Consider the following 20,567-nt stretch of genomic DNA (forward strand, 5'->3'; position numbering starts at 1 on the left):
TGAGGCCGAGAAATAAACCTTTGATTTCTTTGGGGTGGATGAAATGGGAGGATCTTCCATGGGTCGTTTGCCTGAGGCTTTTTCTCCTAGAAGTTGGGAGTGTTCAGAGAAATCACCCTGAGATGAGGCGAAGCCTTCAGAGTGATCAAACCCTAGGTCTACTTGCTCAGGAGGCGTAGAAGGGGGTTTTGCCTTAGAGCAGGTACTTTTTATGGTGGAGGCAGAGGGATTCTTGGAGTGTTTCGCCATTGTAGAAGAGGGGATTTGCTCGAGGTTTTGGAGAGAATATGGAGATGAGAGTGACTGAAAGGGTTTTCTAACTTAAGAAGAGGGTTTTGACGGTTGAGTACAAAAAAGTAAAAGTTGTCAGTTGAGAAGACGTGATGATTGGCTTTCCATCTTCGAACTGCGAACAGATGTGAACGAAGTGAAAAGAGAGGGAAAAAAATCGGAGGCGTAATAAATGCGTGGGAAAAGGACAATTATAGCACTTTAAAAGTAATTGAGCACATAGGTCCTAAGAGTTATTAGAAAAGCAAATAATGCCAAGTAATTTTCTCAAAGTACAAAATCTTTCTTCTAACAAAGGCTTAGTAAAAATATCGGCTAATTGAGCAGAGGTGCCAACAAAGGCTATTTCTATATCTCCCTTAAGAACATGATCTCTAATAAAATGATGCTTAATATCTATATGCTTTGCTCTAGAATGATGCACAAGATTTTTTTGAAAAACAAATAGCACTAGAATTATTATAAAAAATTTGTATATGTTTAAATGAAAGCTCATAGTCACCCAATTGATGAGACATCCACAATGATTGTGCACAACACTGTCCAATAGCAATGTATTCAACTTCAATAGTGGACAAGGCGACTGATGCTTGCTTTTTACTGTTCCAGGATATTAATGCCTTTCCTAGTAATTGACATGTGCCGCTAGTGCTCTTTCTATCTTCTTTATCACCTGCAAGATCAGCATCTGAAAAACCTTCTAATTTAAAAGAGTTAGAGCGAGGATACCACAATCCATGAGATACATTTCCAATGAGATATCGAATGATTCTCTTTACAGCAGTAAAATGTGACTCCTTGGGAGCTGACTGAAACCTGGCACATTTACATACGCCGAACATAATATTTGGTTGACTTGCTATCAAATGTAGCAGTAATCCAATCATTCCCCTATATTTGGTTTCATTAACTGGCGTGACCTGCTCATCTTTGTCTAGATTTTTAGCGGGGCTCATAGGAGTGCCAATTGATTTTGCAATGTTCATACCAAATTTTTGAATCAGCTCTTTTGCATATTTGGTCTGACAGATAAAAGTTCCTTCTTCGGTTTGTTGGATTTGTAGCCCAAGGAAGAATGTGAGTTCACCCATCATACTCATTTCAAACTCGCTTTGCATAAGATTTGAAAATTCCTTGCACATAAGAGGGTTAGCACTACCAAATCTAATATCATCAACATAACTTTGAATAATGAGATTACCTTCTGATGATCGTTTAATAAACAAAGTAGTGTCTATTTTACCTCTGGTAAAGCCGTGATCAATAAGAAAAGTACTCAGCCTATCATACCAGGCACGTGGAGCTTGTTTCAACCCATACAGTGCTTTGGTAAGCTTGTATACATGGTATGGAAATTTTGAATCCTCAAAGCCTGGAGGCTGTTTTACAAAAACTTCTTCCTCGATAAATCCATTCAAAAAGGCGTTTTTAACATCCATTTGAAACAGCCTGAATCCTTTAAAGGATGCGTATGCCAGAAGAATTCGTATACACTCCAAACGAGCTACTGGGGCGAAAGTCTCATCATAGTCGACTCCTTCTTGCTGTGAATAGCCCTGAGCAACTAGTCTCACTTTATTTCTTATGACCTTTCCATCCTCATTCAGTTTGTTTCTAAATACCCATTTTGCTCCGATCACAGACACATTATCAGGTTTGGGTATTAGTTTCCACACTTGATTCTTGCTGAACTGATCTAATTCCTCCTACATGGCTTGCATCCAGCTTGAATACTTCAGTTCTTCCTCTACCTTTTTTGGCTCAATTTGAGAAATCAATGCAATATTTGCTTTCTTTTTTAGGGCAGCCCTGGTTTTCATTCCTTCGTTTGGATCCCCTATAATAAATTTCTGAAGATATTCGGGTTCAATTCTCCATTCATTTGGTCGAATTATATTTGTAGTCGACTCGACTTGTGGGTCTGGAGTATTGCTGCTATTTTCACCAGTTGACTCGATCACCCCAGATGTGCTAGTCGACTCCTGTGATTTTCTTTTGTCCTGAGCTTCTTGAGTTTGATCTTCGTCACCTGCAGTAGTTCCTTTCTCGACTAAGGGATTATTTTCATCGAATATAACATGTACAGATTCTTCTACACATAAAGTACGTTTATTGTAGACTCTAAAAGATCTGCTATTTAACGAGTAACCAAGAAAAATACCTTCGTCACTTCTTGGGTCAAACTTTTCAAGATTATCTTTACCGTTATTGTGAATAAAACATTTGCTTCCAAAGGGATGGAAGTAACTGATATTTGGACGTTTACCTTTCCACAGAGTTCATAAGGGGACTTCTTTAGAATTGGCCTTATGAGACAACGGTTAAGGATGTGACAAGCAGTACTTACGCCTTCTGCCTAGAAATGGTTTGGCAATGAATGTTCTAGTAGCATGGTTCTTGCCATGTCTTGGAGAGTTTTGTTCTTCCTTTCCACAATCCCATTTTGCTGTGGTGAGCGTGGTGCAGAGAAATTGTGAGTGTATCCTTGATCGTTGCAGAAGTCTTCAAAAGCTCTGCTTTCAAATTCTCCTCCATGGTCACTCTGAATTTTTGAGATCAGATATCCTTTTTCTCTTTCAACCTTTTTGCAAAAAACTTCAAAATTTCTTAAGGCTTCATCCTTATGAGACAAGAAGATTACCCATGTGAAACATGAAAAGTCATCAACAATAACAAAAGCATACCTCTTACCTCCTATGCTAGCAGTTCTAGTAGGCCCAAATAAATCCATATGAAGTAATTGCAAAGGTTTTGAAGTAGATACTATATCTTTACTTTTGAAAGAATTTCTGGTTTGCTTACCCATTTGACATGCATCACAAATATGAGTTCTAGAGAAATTCAGTTTAGGCAAACCAATAACTAAATCATGTTTGGACAGTTTTTCAATCAAATGCATGCTAGCATGGCCAAGTCTTCTATTCCATAACCATGGATCATCAGACATAGAGGATAAGCAAATGTGGCCATCGATCTTTTCAAAATCATCAAGTATATAAACATTTCCATACCTTTTTCCAGGAAGAATTATCTTACATGATTCGTCTTCAATAACACACCCTGTTCTCTTAAACTTTACCTTATATCCTGAGTCGCAGAGTTGACTTATGCTCAAGAAATTATAGTTTAGGCCATCAACGAGATATACTTCAGTAATGTCACAATTGTTATTGAAAGGAATTGTTCCAGTGCCACCTATTTTGCCCCTTGAATCGTCTCCGAATTTTACACTTCCTCCATCGATCTTTGTAACTTCCTTGAACAGGTTTTTGTCACCTGTCATATGACTGGAACACGCACTATCTAGATACCATTTTCCTTTGCGGCTTACTCTGTGGTATTCCTGCAAGACAAGATGATCACTTTCTTTTTGGTACCCAAGCTTTCCTCGGTCCTGGTGAGTTAGTGTTGCTCGGTTCAGAATTTTTTGGTTTCCAAACCCATCCTGACACATTTGATTTACGAAAGCAACAACCGGAATATTTATGCCCACTTTTATTACAGTAATGACATTTAGCTCCAGACCTATTTTCATAAGTGTTAGAACTAGCCGACTTAGATTCAGCTGGTTCTTTCCCAGTTGACTTGTAAGTCATCTAGTCCGACCGACTGGTCGACTTGGTTCTGATTGGTTCTTTTCCAGTTTACTTGTAAGTCGTCTGGTTTGACCTAACAGAACTATGGCTGGTGGATTTGCGCAAGCTGTTAAGCTGCATTTGCAACTCCTCAAACTCTTCTTGAAGTACTTCTTTTTCGATTTCACATACTTCATGTTTGAGTTTCCAGTCTTTAACCTCCTTAGTGAGTCTCTTAAGTTCATTCATCATTCTTTGAGACTCTTTTAAGGTGGAATTAAGAATATCCTGCAATTCATTACATCTTTCGCAGTCATAAGATCTAACCTCACTAGTTTCACCCCGTTCCATGAAGCAGTTCTCATCATCTAAATCATCTTCATCTGTCCAGCATCCTAAGGTTTTGTTTATTTCATTTTCCATAATTGTCATGAAACAAAGATTTGTTATTTCTTTGTGGTCTGAGTCGTCCTCATCGCTCTATCTTTCGAACGATTTGTTCTTGTTGAAGCCTCTAGAGATCTTCCTTTTCAGTTCTTGGCATTCAGCTTGAATGTGCCCAAATTTTCCACATTCGTAGCATTTTCCATAGTTCTTATCCTGTTCATTGCATTGCCTGGATCGTCTTGGTGGGAATCTTCCTTTCTTTGTGTTTCTGTATCTTCTCATCAACCCATCCATATTTCTAGACATCATAGCAATCTCTTCTTGTAGAGCTTCAACATCATCAATTTCATTTCAGTCATTTCAGTAGAGGTTTTGAATGCAACTATTTTCTTTTTCTCCTCTTGATTTGTCTTTTTCAAATGCGTCCTTTCGAAAGCAATGAGTTCTCCTCGCAGTTCATCATAGGACAATTTGTTTAGGTCTTGAGATTCCAGTGTGACTACTTTGGTCTGCCAAGTGGTTGCCGGACTTCTGAGAATTTTTCTGACTTGATCACCACTGTGTAGGGCTTGCCAAATGCCTTTAAGTCACTAATTATTTTTCTAAATCTGGCAAACATTTCTTAAATGGATTTTCCTTCCTTCATTGAGAAGAGTTCGTAGTCATGAACTAGCATGTTGATGTGAGTTTCCTTTACTTTGCTGGTTCCCTCATAGGTGACTTCAAGTTTATCCCACATTTCTTTGGTTGTATCACAACTCGATATTTTCTCGTATTCTTCACCACGTATAGCATTGTGAAGCAGATTTCTTGCCTTGTTATTCACTTGTACCGCTTCCAGTTGCTCCTTTGAGTATGAATCTATATCATCAGGATCAGCAAGTGGTAGAGTGATAGTAGGTAGGGGATAGTTTCCCTTTTTAATAACTCTCCAGACTTTGACATCGTATGCTTTAGCAAAGATTTCCATTTGTACCTTCCAGTGAGAGAAATGTTGTCCATTGAAGTATGATGGTCTAACTTGTGAAGTTCCTTCCTAAAAGAGAGCTCCTATGATAATTTGATTTGCCATGATCTTTTCTCACAAGCTGTTAAGAAAAAGGTAAAATGTGAGTCTTGCACTGATACCAGTTGAAAGTACAAGAGGGGGGGTGAATTGTGAATACTTAAAATTAATTGCTTATAAGTTGACTTATGACTTGAGTAGTCGACTGAATATGATAATTTAGCAGATATGGTACGGAAGGTAAAATACAAAAAATAATTGCAGGAATTAAAAACACCAGGATTTTTATACTGGTTCGGATTCAATGTGAATCCTAACCCAGTCCCCTTGGGTTGCAAGGGAGTTCTCTTTAGTAAATGAGTTTCCTCTGAGTACAGATGTGGTGTATATCGCTCAGTTTCTCTAGTACTCGTTTTTGATACAATGTCTCACCAGTTGTGTGCTCTCTTTCTATCCCTGACTTGTTACACAGCAGATCTTAGTGAACTACAATGCTTGTTTGCAGTAGAATGAAGAGAGTGATTTGGTTTGATCAAAGTATGACTAAGCTAGGGTTTACAAGGGTGTATAAATACTTTGATGGATGGTAGAGGCTTGACAACCCAAGAGATTTGATCCTTGGAAAGAATTGATTCTTTCCAAGAATAAGGAATGAGTCGTTGCTTCTCTTGATTGCTTTCCTTCAGCAGAGGATTGCTTCACTTGATTTCTCCTTGATTGTTAGATCTTCCAAATGTGGTCGCTTCCCAAATCTCCTCGTATCCTTTAATCTTCCGTGATTCTGCCCATGATTCGTGCCTTTGTCCAAGGCTTATTTGATATTTTCCAGTTCAGCTAATCATTGTTATCGCTGATTGATTCGTTGATTAGATTGTGCCCCGATTTACGAGACCAATCTAGATTTGCTGATCATATGCTGATTGATTTCTTTCCTTGTACATCATGAACCATTCCAGCAGTCTTCTTTACTTCTTGAACTTGATTTCCTGCACATGTATATTATTTGCATCATTAAAACATGATCTAACAGTACGGTGCGCATTCGGATAAAAGAAATTTTATGACGAGGTTACATCTTCTATTGAATTTATATTAATAGATGCACATGCTTGGTCATGTTGTGTTTCACCAAATTCTATGGTGCAATATTGACATCAACGAGAGGATAAGGATTTTATTAACAAACTTACTAACTGTGAGAGCAAGAAGAGAACGAGCAGTTCCTTTAATCCATATTTCTAAATCGGTGCTTTCTTCTTGGAATATGAAAGGTATGCAGTTGGCAAAGGAAACAGAGAATACAACAATTCTCTTTGAGATGTCAACTACGAGGTGACGATTCAAACCAGGTTATAATTTCTTCACTTGATCATTTTTAATTGATTTCTATCCTTTGTGATTTATGAATTTAGTTTCTATAAATATAAAGATAGATGTTTATAATGTGATAATATCATATAACAATTCTAGAGTAATATGCATGATTGGGAATAACATGTATTTAAAGATTAATTTTGTTATTCCATTTTAATCAATTCGTTGATATAGAATTTGGCAACATGCATAAAATTATGTGAAAGAATATTTTCAAGATTTGTAAGATGTGAACTACGCTTACACTAATACTTGAAAGTATTTTTGAGATCATGAATATAATATATGTAAAGATATTACATATGTTTGTTTGATAAGAAAATATATCAAACTGTTAGAAGTGTTTAAGAGTTATAATGGTTTAGTTGGAAAGCCATTTGAAAAGAAAATCAAAATACTTGTGATTTTCTACCCCTGGTTTGGAGAAAATTAAAATTCTCGTGATTTTCTACTCCCGTTATGGAGACTAAAATCTTCATAATTTTTTACTCCTGCTTCGAGATTAAAATCTACGTGATTTCTACTCGTTCGTTGAGATTAAAGTCTTTGTGACTTTCTACTCATTTGTCGGAAATTAAAGCCTAAGTGACTTTATAATCGTTTTGGAGATTAAAATTGTAGTGATTTTCTACTCCAATTTATTATTTGGTTTAAAGATTAAAAAAATTTACCGTTTATTAAATTTGATTGTGTCACATATTACTTGATTTGAAGATTAAAAAAACTTCACCGTTTATTAGATCGAGTTGTATTAGATGTTACTCAATTTGAAGATTAAAAACTTCACAGTTTATTAATTCTGAATGTGTCAGATTGGTTTGAAGATTAAAAGCTTCACCATTTACTAATCCTGGCTCTATCGTGACACAAACAACAGTTGTTGTAGTTGGCTCTACAACGTAATAGGGGCGTCGAATATGAATATCATTTTGAAGAAATATGTTTGGAATATGACATTATTCACCAAACGGCTGGTCATTAGTCACCGCAATCTAATGGAATTGCGGAAAGAAAGAATAGAATGTCAAAGGTGATGATGAATTCCTAGTTGATAAGTTCTGGTTTATCCAAAATTTGGGGGGGGGAGATATTCTTACAGCTAACCGAATACTCAATCGAGTTCCCCATAGCAAAACACAATCTATTCCATATGAAAAAATGAAAAGGAAGGAAACCCAACTTAAAATAGTTTAAAGTGTGGGGTACTTGGCTAAAGTACAAATTTCTAAACCTAAAATGGTGGAGATTGGACCGAAAATGGTTGATTGTGTTTTCATAGGATACGCAAGAAATAGTAAGGCATATCATTTTTTGGTTCATAAATCAGAAAATCCTGACATTTATATTAAGACGGTAATCGACTCAGATGATGCTGAATGCTTTGAGAATATTTATTCGTATAAAAAGAAATGTGAGTCGTCTAGTGAAATATCTAAGCGACATCGGGAAAAAGCAAAGGAAAGTACACCTAAAGAGGTGAATCCAAGATGTAGTAAATGTCAAAGGACAACTACTTCCATTGGATCAGATTTCTGACATTCTTGTCGGAAAATGAGCTTCAAACTTTGAAAGAAATTATGTCTTCCTAGAAAAGAAGCAGTCAATAGTGAGATAGAATCCATATTAAGTAATCATACTTGGGAATTGGTTGATCTTTCTCCAGAAAGATCTAAAGAAGCAGTAAAAAGGAATGTGAGTCGTCTAGTGAAATATCTAAGCGACATCGGGAAAAAGCAAAGGAAAGTACACCTAAAGAGGTGAATCCAAGATGTAGTAAACGTCAAAGGACAACTACTTCCATTGGATCAAATTTCTGACATTCTTGTCGGAAAATGAGCTTCAAACTTTGAAAGAAATTATGTCTTCCTCGAAAAGAAGCAGTCAATAGTGAGATAGAATCCATATTAAGTAATCATACTTGGGAATTGGTTGATCTTTCTCCAGAAAATAAATCTTTGTGTTCTAAGTGGATTTTCTAAAGAGAAATGAAAGCTGATGATACTATTGACAAATATAAGGTAAGATTAGTTGTCAAATGATATAGACAACGAGAAGGTCTTGATTATTTTGATACATACTCGCCAGTAATGAGGATTACATCTACTCGGGTGTTAATAGCGTCAGCCGCCGTGTATGGCCTTGAAATCCATCAAATGGACGTAAAGACAACCTTCTTAAATGGAGATTTGGAGAAAAAAATTTATATGGAACAACCTGAAGGGTTCGTAGTTCCTGGAAAACAAAAGAAGGTGTGTCGACTTATAAATTCACTTTACGAACAAAAACAAGCACCCAAATAATGACATATGAGATTTGACCAAATAATATTATCAAATGGTTGGAGTGTAAATGTCACGACCCGTATTTCCCACCCTCGGTAGTCGTGATGGCGCCTATTCATAGAAGCTAGGCAAGCCACAAAATGCGGAAAATCCAACCTCTTTCATTTTAGCCTTTTTAACCAATTAAAGTAGTAGGTAATCAGCATTTATATAATGACGACAGATGAAATTTAAGCAGAAGACTTAGATAAATATTATACCAAAACCGATACGAATAAAAATCCAATATATATCTCTACACAGAAACTGGTGCCATAACATTCACAGACTGTCTAGGATTGCTACATACAAGTGTCTGAATAAGGAAGTATAGTCTGTCTCGGATACAAAAGAAAATAGAACATCTAAATGGATAGAAGAGACGTCGGGCCTACGGACGCCTGCAGGACTATCTCGGTGTCACGGTGGACCGAAGGCTGGATCCTCTATCGTTGCTGACCAAGCGCTGCTCCTGTATCTGCACATAAGTGTAGAGTGTAGCATCAGCACAACCGATCCCATGTACTGGTAAGTGCCTGGCCTAACCCCGATGAGGTAGTGACGAGGCTAGGACCAGACTCCAGATAAACCTGTGCAGTTATATACTATACAGCGGAAATATACATCGGAAAGATAGATGAAAACAAACAATTAAAACTGGGGAGGGGAAACATGTTTCGGGTAATAACAGATAAGGCAGAATCTCAATAAAATTATAAGGAAACCAAAATTTAACTTCTAACAAGGATAAAGAAAATAAAGGCAAATTTCATTTTCAGTTTACGTCTCGTTGCAGGCGTGCAACCCGATCCCATTTCTCATATCTTGTGGTAGGCGTACCACCCTCTCCCATTTCATTAAGTCTCGTGGTAGGCGTACCACCCGCTCCCATTTCATCAAACCTCGTGGTAGGCATACCACCCGCTCCCATTTCATCTTATCTTATGGTAGGCATACTACCCGCTCCCATTTCATCATATCTTGTGGTAGGCGTACCACCCGCTCCCATTTCATTAAATCTCATCGTAGGCGTACCACCCGCTCCCATTTACAAGCTAACACAAAATCACAAGGAATCCCGGCAAGGGAACAAAAGCAATATAATAACTTTCCGGCAAGGGAGCAACAATATCGAAACAATCATCCCGGCAAGGGAGAATCAGCTATAACCAATCCTAACTCAACTTCCACTCAGCTCAATTAATACCAATACTCAATCATAAATAAAATCCACGAGAATAAACTAAATCTTTGCTCAATATAGAGAATCATCAATTAAAGCATCCGTAGTAACATTTAAGAACACAACAACTATCAATTTAAGACTCACAGTCATGCTAGACTCCAACGTATAGATACCCATCACCATTCCTATACGTCGTACTCAACAAGAAGCAATTAACAAATCAGACTCAACTCCTAATCCCTCAAGCTAAGGTTAGACAGAACACTTACCTCGATGCCTCGAACACAACTCAAGTTTCAATTATAGCTTTACCCCTTGATTCCTCCGCCAATTCGCTCGTATCTAGCCACAAGTTACTTAATTACATCAATAAATGCTAAATAAATCAATTTGAATGCATGAAAATGAGTTTTTCAAAGTTTTACCCAAAAAGTCAAAATCGTCCCCCGGACCCACGTGGTCAAAACCCGAGGTTCGAACCAAAACCCGATTATCCATTCCCCCACGAACTCAAATATATAATTTATTTTGAAATCGGACCTCAAATCGAGGTCCAAATCCCCAATTTTTGAAAAACCTAGGTTCTACCTAAAACACCCAATTTCCCCATGAAAATCAATGACTTGAAGTTAAAATCATGTTAAAAGATGTTAATGATTGAAGAAAACTAGTTAAAAATGATTTACAATTGACTTGGAGAAGAAAGATTGTTTGAAAAATCGCCTCTTATGTTTTTGGAGTTTTGAAAAATGAAAAATAGCTGAAAATCTCATCTATTTATACCCCTCTTAGACCCCCTGTGCGGACCGTACAAAATGGACTGCGGTCGCACAAGTCTTCCTGGGGTACTGCGGTCCAGTGCCCTATGCGGACCGCACGAAATGGACCGCATCTGCACAGGCCTCCACCGCGCACCGCACAAAGCCGAACGCAGACCGCACTGGTCCCCTTCCGCGGTCGCGCCCATTTTTGTGCGAACCGCATTAGCGGGTTCAGAGACCTGCAACTTCTCTGAACCTGCCACAACTGTGTTTTTAGGCCTAAGGCATCCCGGAACCTACCCAAAACTCACCCGAGCCCTCGGGGCTCCAAACCAAATATACACAAAATTCTCAAAAAAATTCTACGAACTTATTCATGCAATCAAATCGTCAAAATAACATCATAAACATCAAATTAAATCTTGAGATTAATGAAATTTTCTCAAAACTTCTTTAAACATCAACTTCGCGATTTAAGTCCGAATCACGTCATATGACGTCCGTTTTTCACCAAATTCCAAAGAAACGTCTTAAATCATATATAAGACCTGTGTCGGGTGCCGAAACCAAAATATGAGTCTGATACCATCATGTTCTAAGCAAATTTCATTTCAATTTTCCTTAAACAATTTCAGAAAATAATTTCCTTTAAAAATTCATTTCTCGTGCTTGGAACCTCGGAATTTGATTTCGGGCATACGCCCAAGTCCCATATTTTCCTATGGACCCTCCGGGACCGTCAAATCACGAGTACGGGTCCGTTTACCCAAAACGTTGACCGAAGTCAAATTAACTCATTTTATAACCAAATTTTATTATTTTTCACAGAATTTCATATTTAAGCTTTCCGGCTACGCGTCCGGACTGCGTACGCATATCGAGGTGATTCTAAATGAGATTTTCAAGGCCTCGTAAACTCAGAATTTAATTGCAGCACAAGTGATGACCTTTTGGGTCATCACAGTAAACAAATGTGTTTACGTTAAGAATACTTCAAATCATATAGTCATTATTTGATTATATGTGGATGATATATTGATAAAATATTTAAAATGTGGGGGCTTTTAGCTTATGCATGACAAAAGTCAATGTTAGACGTAATGTCAAAATGATATAATTTTTGAACCTCACCAATCCTTAGTGGATATTGATATGATAATCAGTGAATCCATTACTTGTCCAGTCTTAGTGATGACTAGTGATGAAACTACAAATTTGAAAGTTGTTTACGTGCCTTTCCAGACATGATTTATTCTTTCTTGAACATTTATAATGTTAGCTCTTTTTAGGAAAGGGTGCCTGAAAGGCTGTGCCTTTTTATGAAAAGTATGTTTGGATGTTTGTATAAACATGGCCGTTCATGAACGAATGCATTAATACGTTGGTCTATAATAAGGCGAACCAACCAATGAAGATGATTAAAATCTATTGCAAGTTGGATTTGTTTAATGAATGAAGGTAGTATAATTTGCATATCATATAGACATATGAATAAATAGCATACAATTGCTTGAAAATGGCTGAGTGATTGCGAAATGTGTTATATATTAAAAGGTTGTGGCCATAACCGATGCCAATCATTCCTGTTGTTGTTATAATATATTATTGCTACATTATGTGTAATCAATAATCTGATATGCAATAGAATGTCGAGACGTATTAGTCTACGACATAAGGAAGTTCGCATTGAACTGTCAGGATAATAAAATGAGTTTTGAGATATTTAAGATATATCTATGACGATGCATTACACTATAATAACTATCCTACGGGTATTGAAAGGTATAGTGGTGCAAATTGAATCACCGGATAAACCTAAACTAAATCCACAAGTGAATATATTTTTACAATCAGTGGAGGAGCAGTGTCTTCGAAATTGTCCAAACAAACGTGCATTGCCGCTCTATAATGAAGGCTGAGTTTATAACCTTAGAAAAGGCCGGTGAAGAAGCCGGATGCCTCCGGAATTTCTTGAACAAATTCCATCTTAGCCCAAAATATTGGCACATATATGCATACATTGCAATGGTCAAGCAGCAATAGGAAGGGCTGGGAGCATTATTATAACAGAAAATCTTGTCATATACGACGAAGACATAAAACCATTAGGCAACTATTCTCTTGGGAAATTATCATAATTGACTACGTGAAGTCAAGCGATAATGTGTCGGATCCCCTTACAAAAGGCATAACTAGAGAGGTAGTTGAGAGATCATTGGAGGGAATGAGACTATAGCCTAGGACAAGTCATTGTGGCAGTAACTCTACCTAGAAGACTGGAGATCCCAAGATCTAATTTCAAGGAGCTCAAATAAAGTCATTAATGACGGTTCAACATTGTCAAATAAAATTTCTTTTTGGTCCATTCTCGTGATGAGACAATGTTCAATACAAAAGATAAAGCGGTAAGGCTTTTTAACGGTTTCTAAGTTTGATACGGGATATATCAAATAGGGTATCTACGGGATAACACGTTTAGGAATCACCTATGTAAGTATGAAGTGTAAACTGCTTCAAAAAGAATTTTGTAAGGCCAGTTCTCTATGCACTTATGAACCAGGTGGTGTTCATGGCTGAAACAAACACAACAATAAGAACTAAAGACGGTTAAGGGTTGATTGTATGACTTATTTGTCTAGGTACACCAAAGCTCGATGGTTCAAAGATATCGAATCTACCGATTGACCGAGTATATCTGACATATGTTCACTACGGAAAGTTCAAAAGGGAAACCTACTTATCCAGATGCGATTAATCCTTACTTGCGAATCACACAAGTTTTTGCATATTTTTTTAAACATATTGTCATTCTCTATTCATGTGGGGGATTGTTAGATTCCGTGAATGGGAAATGGAAGAGGTACCTTTAGAATTGCACCTCTTCATCTCACCATTTCATTGTCTATAAATTTTAGAGACTTGGACTTATTTTCATACATAGAAAAATCTGAAATTCTCCCATTTTCTTTGCATTGTTTTTCCAAAACAAAATACAAGTGTCATGTGTGATTTGCTCCGCCTTATTGCATTCGCTGAAACACTGGGGTTTGAGGTACCGCTATACTAGTGTGGATAATCTATTCTATCCTGGAAGGAAATAATCCTAAACCTCGGGTATTAGGAGGGGATTAAGTTCCTTAAGGACACACTGTGAATTCAGTGGGTTCGGATTTAATATTGTTCTTCCTATGCATTTCTGTTTCTCTGTTACTTTATAATATTTTTTGGTTTCGAACACAGATTGATAACAGAAAATAATCGAGATCGAAAAATATGGCAACAATCGTAGTATTTGATTTCAAATAATATGAGTGTACAATCTCTATGAATCCTCTCATTCTATTTTTTCAATAGTAAGTAAATTCAACGGCCCTTGAGCTTGATCTTGAATCTATATTTATTGCCACGAATGATGATCTTGGATTCAACTAGCACGAACTTTGATTTGAACTCGTACTCCTTGAATCTTGATTTGTTCTTCGTTCTTGAGCTTGAACTTGATTTCATGAACTTGAACTCGATTGTTTGATCCACGAGCTCTCTCTTGCTTCTTGTTATAACGTCTGGTCCCTTTTTTAGATTATGAAGATCCTTATTTATGGTTGTGCGTGGGGGGGGGGGGGAGAGGAGAAGAGTTATGATAAGAACAAACTCTTTCCGACCAATCAGATTGAAGCATAACAATACAGCATTTGATTGGCCAGAACATGTCACTTGCATATGTGGCGCGATTTCGCTGGCCTTTGAATTTGACTTTGCATGCCTTGTCATTTTGACACGTGGCATGATCCTATTGGCTCTTCAGTTTGACTTGGCGTGCCACGTCATTTGACACGTGGCACCAAACTGAGTCTCTAGGAAGATAATATCTTGGGCCTAATGAAATTGGCTCATTATTTTTGTAGCCCAAATAAGTGGGCTAGCCCAACGGATCCGGACTTAATTATTTAATCCATACATATTGGACTAATGTAATTAATCTAATTATATTGACCCTTAATATTTATTTGGAGTAATATATTTTGAATTTAAAGTATGATCCAAATGATTTTATGGATTTAAATCCGATAAAATTTAGATGCCTACAACATGTTGGTGGGAGATTGCAAATATTTTATAGAATTAATTAAGGTGCGCGCAAGTTGGAATGAACATAAAGGTTATTTCAAAAATAATGAGACAAAAATAAGGGATAAACATTAACCAACAGAAATTAGAATACTCCACCATTACAAATTTTCATTATAACATTTTTTTGAACTCCCTTTGATCAAATCCACCGAAAACTCTAACACTTAGAGCCGGTTTGGAAAGCCACCTAGGAATTGGATTTAGGTGTAATTGGGTGTAATTACACTGTTTGGCATGTTTGTTTGGCTAAGTAATTACTTGCTCAGCATGGAATTGGGTGTAATTGGAGGGGTGTAATTATAATGTGCAATTACAAGGTTGCTTTTTAGTTTCTTTCCTTTTGTTTTTATTTTAATTTATTGTTTTTTATAACTTTTTATTTCTATTATTTTAATTTTTTAATTTTATTTTGACCTTTTAATTTCTTTTGAAATTTTAAAATATATTTTTCTTTGTACATTATTTATCTTTTATTTCTCTACCTTTATTTCTTGTGATTCCATGTAATTGCTTATATTTTATTTTTATTTTTATTTTATTATTCTATTTTTTGAAACTACACCTCTTAATATTAGAAATAACGAGTCATTAACAAATTTGACATATAATGAGTGATGCAATTAAAGTGGAATTTCGTTATAGAATGTAGTTATAAACTTGTTATGTTTCCTAATCTTAACTTGCAGTGGAACTTACTATTATTATGTTGGAATTTGACATATGTTAAACATGGTTCCAATTTACTTGTTTAGCAGTATTGACTTACATTACATGTTGTTTATTTTTTAGTTAGAACTGATATATTAGTGTTGTCAAACATTTGAATAATGTTATGACATTATATTTATAAATATTAATTTATTTGATCAAACATGAATTCCATGATGTTCTTATAAAATATGTTTTTAGTTTTTGTAAGTATCTAAACTAAATATTATTAAGTTGGAACATATATAAATTATTTTTACAATATTAGTTATAAATATATGATTACTAATTAATGTATATTCATGAAAAAATATACATCTTAAATACCAAATATAGTATCATTTATACTTATAAAAATTTATAGGCATATATTTATTATATTAACTTTTAATTATTGATAATTATTTCATTTAAAATTTAATTTAATTGTGTAATTACACTTGTGCAACCAAAGAGTAAATTTGTAATTATACTATAATTACACTATGACAAACAAACCGGTCGTCGTAATTATACAACTGTGTAATTACTAGGCTGTGTAATTACTACTTTAGTAATTACACCAATTTCAATTACCTCGTGGCTTTCCAAACTGACACTTACTTATTTTAATCTGGCAACATATTATTCAACATATTAGCAGTTCAGTAAGTACAACGATGTGTAAGCATACTTGTACAATTTTTTTAACAAACAATATCCATACAATGGCGGTGGTTTAAAAGGATTCCTATTAGTTTATTGAAGATATCTCGAAGTAATATCCGTGCGAGTTGTTAAAATTTTCTACTATGAAATTCTAATTACAATTTTGATGATCTTTCATGACAATTTCATGCGCCAAACATGATTAGTTGTTAATTGTCTTTATATATCATCAACTAAAGATAAAATCAATTGATATACTATGTCTAATTAAAATATCTCTTACATAATCGGATCGTGCAATTGCACCGTCGTAAAAATCCTGAAAAATAAGATTTTAGAAAAGTGAGAACATCTAGACCAGTTACTGCCCACAGAAAACATTAAATGTACAGCTCATTGCTCTGCATTATTGGTCTGCAAACTTTGGAATTTTCATATTATTAAATAAATTTCTTATACACAAGAAAACATTTTACTCCTATGTGTTTTGTCCCAACTTGATACGTACTATTATTTCTTATTTAATTTCACTTATATAAGTGGCATTGCGCAATTTGATAATGACCTTCACTTACCAACTTGTTTGATTATCTTTTTTCCCAGTTTTAGAAAATCTACTGCAGAATAAGACTAGGACAGATGCATTTATCAGTGGTTGGCCATTATCCTGAAAAGAATATTCCCTTTTTCTATGGAACTATGCTAGTAATGGACACATTTAGTCCATGATCTCAATTATAAACCATTTATTTAATCAAGCACTATTATTGATATCTAATAATGACAAACTGAAATGGATCAAAAATTTAAAAACCCACGTCAGCCCATCTTCTTCTTTGCTTCTACATCTATTTCCCTTTCTCCATGTACAAATTTTGACTGTACAGTGTAAATACATGTTCTGTCATTTTAATTAATAAGGGATTCTTTAATTCAAATACTGCTTACGTTGCTAGAATTATTTATGTGGTGATTAATAATTACATTATTCTTATTCGATGATTAAAAATTAAGATATTGTAATATGTTAATTACCTATTTTTAAAAAGTATTTAATTTAATTTTTTAATAATTATATTGTTGATGTATTTTTATTACATATTTTATTTCGTAGAAAATAATAGGTGCCGCATAACTTAATGAACTAATAATGATGACTTTACGTCCAATATGAAGGTGGACGAGTTCAATTTTACTACTGCATTAGGCAAGTGGAAAAATGTTACTGTATTGAAGAAAAAGTTGCGGCGTCAAATGGCTATGATGTTTTTTTTTCTGTAAATAGTCATTGTGTTTTCACTCATCATTCTGCTAACTAAATAAATTAATTACACTTTTGAAATTTCAGTTAAATCAAGATGGTTGTTGAACTATACCAGATAAGAAAGGATGATTTGACTTCTGCAATAAATGAAAATCTTTTGCAGAAATGTCTCCAATATGCCGATTATAAAAATTCACATGATTTGATTTTTAAAATCATCCCTGAATTCAATAACACAGAAAGCACATAACTAGATTACTTCTATAATCTCATTAAAATTACTCAGCCGTACTTGTAAGCTGTAACTAAAGAAAAAATGACTGAAGTGCTAAAAAAATGTAATTTTCTATCTCAATTCCATTAATCCTCTAGAGTAAATTTTCTGATGATTCGAACAAATATTTGAAACAAAATTACCGGCAAAAACAAAATACATTGCCCGGTATTTCTTTTTCTACTTTATAAATACGCTTGTTATAACTTTTAAAAAAAATATAACATTATGATATGCGCTAAGTACTAACATAATAATAAGAGTACAACATATTAATTTACTTTTTCAAATTTGCTTCCTTCCAAAATATTCCCTAAAATCATTAGATTAATTCATAACTATTAGGCAAATGTCCTTATTAGGCCAACGTCCTTTTCAGCTACCAGAAACGGGTTCTTCACCTTGATAAACAAATTCACTTATCTGTGGTTTAAATTTCTTCTTCCATATTTCCCCTTCAATCTCCTTTTTTTGAATTTCCACTATTACCAGTTTCTCCGTTAACCGGTTAACCTCCGCTAGAAGCCTAAAATTACCATTCTGCCCCTCCACCGTCACGGTCGCGCCACTCCTCTCTGCCTCCATTCCCTCTATCTTCGCCACGGCCTCGATTTTTCCGATGATCTTCTCAGGGGACTCTGCCGATACAAACCGTTCCTTATCGACAAATCCACCATTGCCCTTAAGCAAATCGGTAAAATTAAATCCGGTAGAAAATGAAATAATATCAAATGCATTCAGGAAATTTCTGTCAGAATTCGAACCCGGAAATGAATCCGGGTCAAAATCCGAACCCGACCAAGACTTGAATTCGAATTCGTGATCCGGTTTCACCTCTTGGTACCCTTTTTGAAACCACGGGTCATCCTTGATCTCCTCAATAGTGATCCGAGTAACCGGGTTGGTATCAAGTAACCGGGTCAACAACCGTTTCAACTGGGGCGAGGTCCATTTCGGGCACCGAAATTCACCTTTGTAAATTTTTCGGTACATGGTCATTAAATTTGTATCGTTGAAAGGTAGATACCCAGCATTAAACACAAAAAGTATAATACCACAGGACCATACATCCACCTTAGCACCATCGTAACCTTTCTTCGCCAAAATCTCCGGGGCCACGTAAGCAGGGGTCCCACAAAGTGTATGGAGCAACCCATCGGGTCGGATCTGATCCGTAACAGCACTTAACCCGAAATCAGTAACTTTTAGGTCCCAATTTTCGTCCAGTAATAAATTTTCAGGTTTCAAATCACGGTGGTAAACCCCACGTGAGTGGCAGTATCCAACGGCGGAGATTAACTGCTGAAAATATCGACGGCTTAGATCTTCGCTAAACCGGCCTTTAGACAATTTCGCGAAAAGTTCACCGCCTTTAGCGAATTCCAGGACGAAATATATTTTTGTCTTGGTGGCGAGAATTTCGTACAGGCGCACGATATGCGGGTGATGCAGCCGGCGCATGATAGAGATTTCTCGCTTAACGTGAGCCGTCAGACCACCTTTGAGGATCCTCTGTTTGCTGACAACCTTTATCGCGACGTTTTGTCCTGTATTAATGTCTCTGGCATGATACACTTTGCCAAACGCGCCACAACCCAGGAGTTTTCCCAGCTCATATTTGCCGAAAAGGTTTGAATTCACCAACTCCGCCGGAGTTATTTCACCGCCGGCGGCGGCCACGTCGGAGAGTGACGGATATGAACTGTTATCTAAGATATCTGGCATAACTATAACCAAAGATCAGAAAAATAGTAACCTTTTTTTGAATTTTCTCTACCCTTTGCATTAAAACACCGAGCAAATTAAATTTGCTCGATGATCGGAAAATCAAGAATCCAAGGGGAAATTTAAAAAAATGGTACCCCTTTTTGGTCAATTAACCCCAGAAATAAAAAATCATTGAGGAATTGACAGAAAAATGTAATCTTTGAAGAATGAGAAATGGGGAAATTGCTAAAAATATACCGAATGGCTATGCTATTTATGGAGTTATAGCAAATGGGCAAAGCAAAGAAGATAAATTTGATTTTTGTTGAAGCAAAATCTTGGAGGGAGGGGGGGGGCAGGGGGGAGAGAGAGTGAAGATTCTAATGAAGAACTGCTGCTGCACTTCGGACAGGTATTTATTGTTGAAGGAAAAAGTGACGGTCTCTCCTTGGAAGAGAAAGATGATCCATACGACGACGTACATAAGTTTCTTTTCTTTCTTTTTCTTCTTCTTTTTCTTTTTTCTTTGTGAGACTAGACCAGAGTTTACTCAAATTAATTAAACATAATATGAAAAGATAACGGCCAAACAAATCAATTATAATTGCTGATCAGTGATCACATAAATCATGAGGACCACCACTAATCTATATCATGTACAAACTTGTAATGTTTTCAAATGTACAAAAGTTCGTGAAGGTTTTCTAGATTCTCAATCAAACGACTTAAATTTTTAAGTAAGTAAATTTAATTTCCTCAATACGAAAACAATTTATAATTTATGTAACACAATGTTTACCCTAAAAAATGAGTAACAATTAAATTTGTAATGTGTTCGACCAAAAAGTGTCAAGCTTTTTGCTAAACTAATTAATGATGAGATATAGGGTAAATCTTAACCAAAGATAATTAACTCAAGATCAAAGCACATTAA

At 35.8% G+C, this 20,567-nt stretch overlaps 2 protein-coding genes across 2 annotated transcripts; both read right to left on the reverse strand.

The window, feature by feature from the left end:
• Nucleotides 1-4,875: 4,875 nt before the first annotated feature.
• Nucleotides 4,876-5,223, reverse strand: LOC142165115 (uncharacterized). Its single transcript, XM_075223740.1, has one exon. It carries the CDS (start codon nt 5,221-5,223, stop codon nt 4,876-4,878), a length of 348 nt encoding a protein of 115 aa, XP_075079841.1.
• A 12,771-nt stretch (nt 5,224-17,994) lies between these two features.
• On the reverse strand, nt 17,995-20,200 carry LOC107782101 (CBL-interacting serine/threonine-protein kinase 14). Its single transcript, XM_016602941.2, has one exon. It carries the CDS (start codon nt 19,649-19,651, stop codon nt 18,302-18,304), a length of 1,350 nt encoding a protein of 449 aa, XP_016458427.2. The 5' UTR covers nt 19,652-20,200; the 3' UTR covers nt 17,995-18,301.
• Nucleotides 20,201-20,567: the final 367 nt, after the last annotated feature.

Source organism: Nicotiana tabacum, chromosome 10 (assembly GCF_000715075.1).
Source record: "Nicotiana tabacum cultivar K326 chromosome 10, ASM71507v2, whole genome shotgun sequence".
In the NCBI taxonomy this organism is placed as follows: Eukaryota; Viridiplantae; Streptophyta; class Magnoliopsida; order Solanales; family Solanaceae; genus Nicotiana; species Nicotiana tabacum.

Bases quoted from the DNA above. Each gene is read 5' to 3' on its own strand.
- LOC142165115 (XM_075223740.1), bottom strand. From the start codon at position 5,223: ATGGAAATCTTTGCTAAAGCATACGATGTCAAAGTCTGGAGAGTTATT.
- LOC107782101 (XM_016602941.2), bottom strand. From the start codon at position 19,651: ATGCCAGATATCTTAGATAACAGTTCATATCCGTCACTCTCCGACGTG.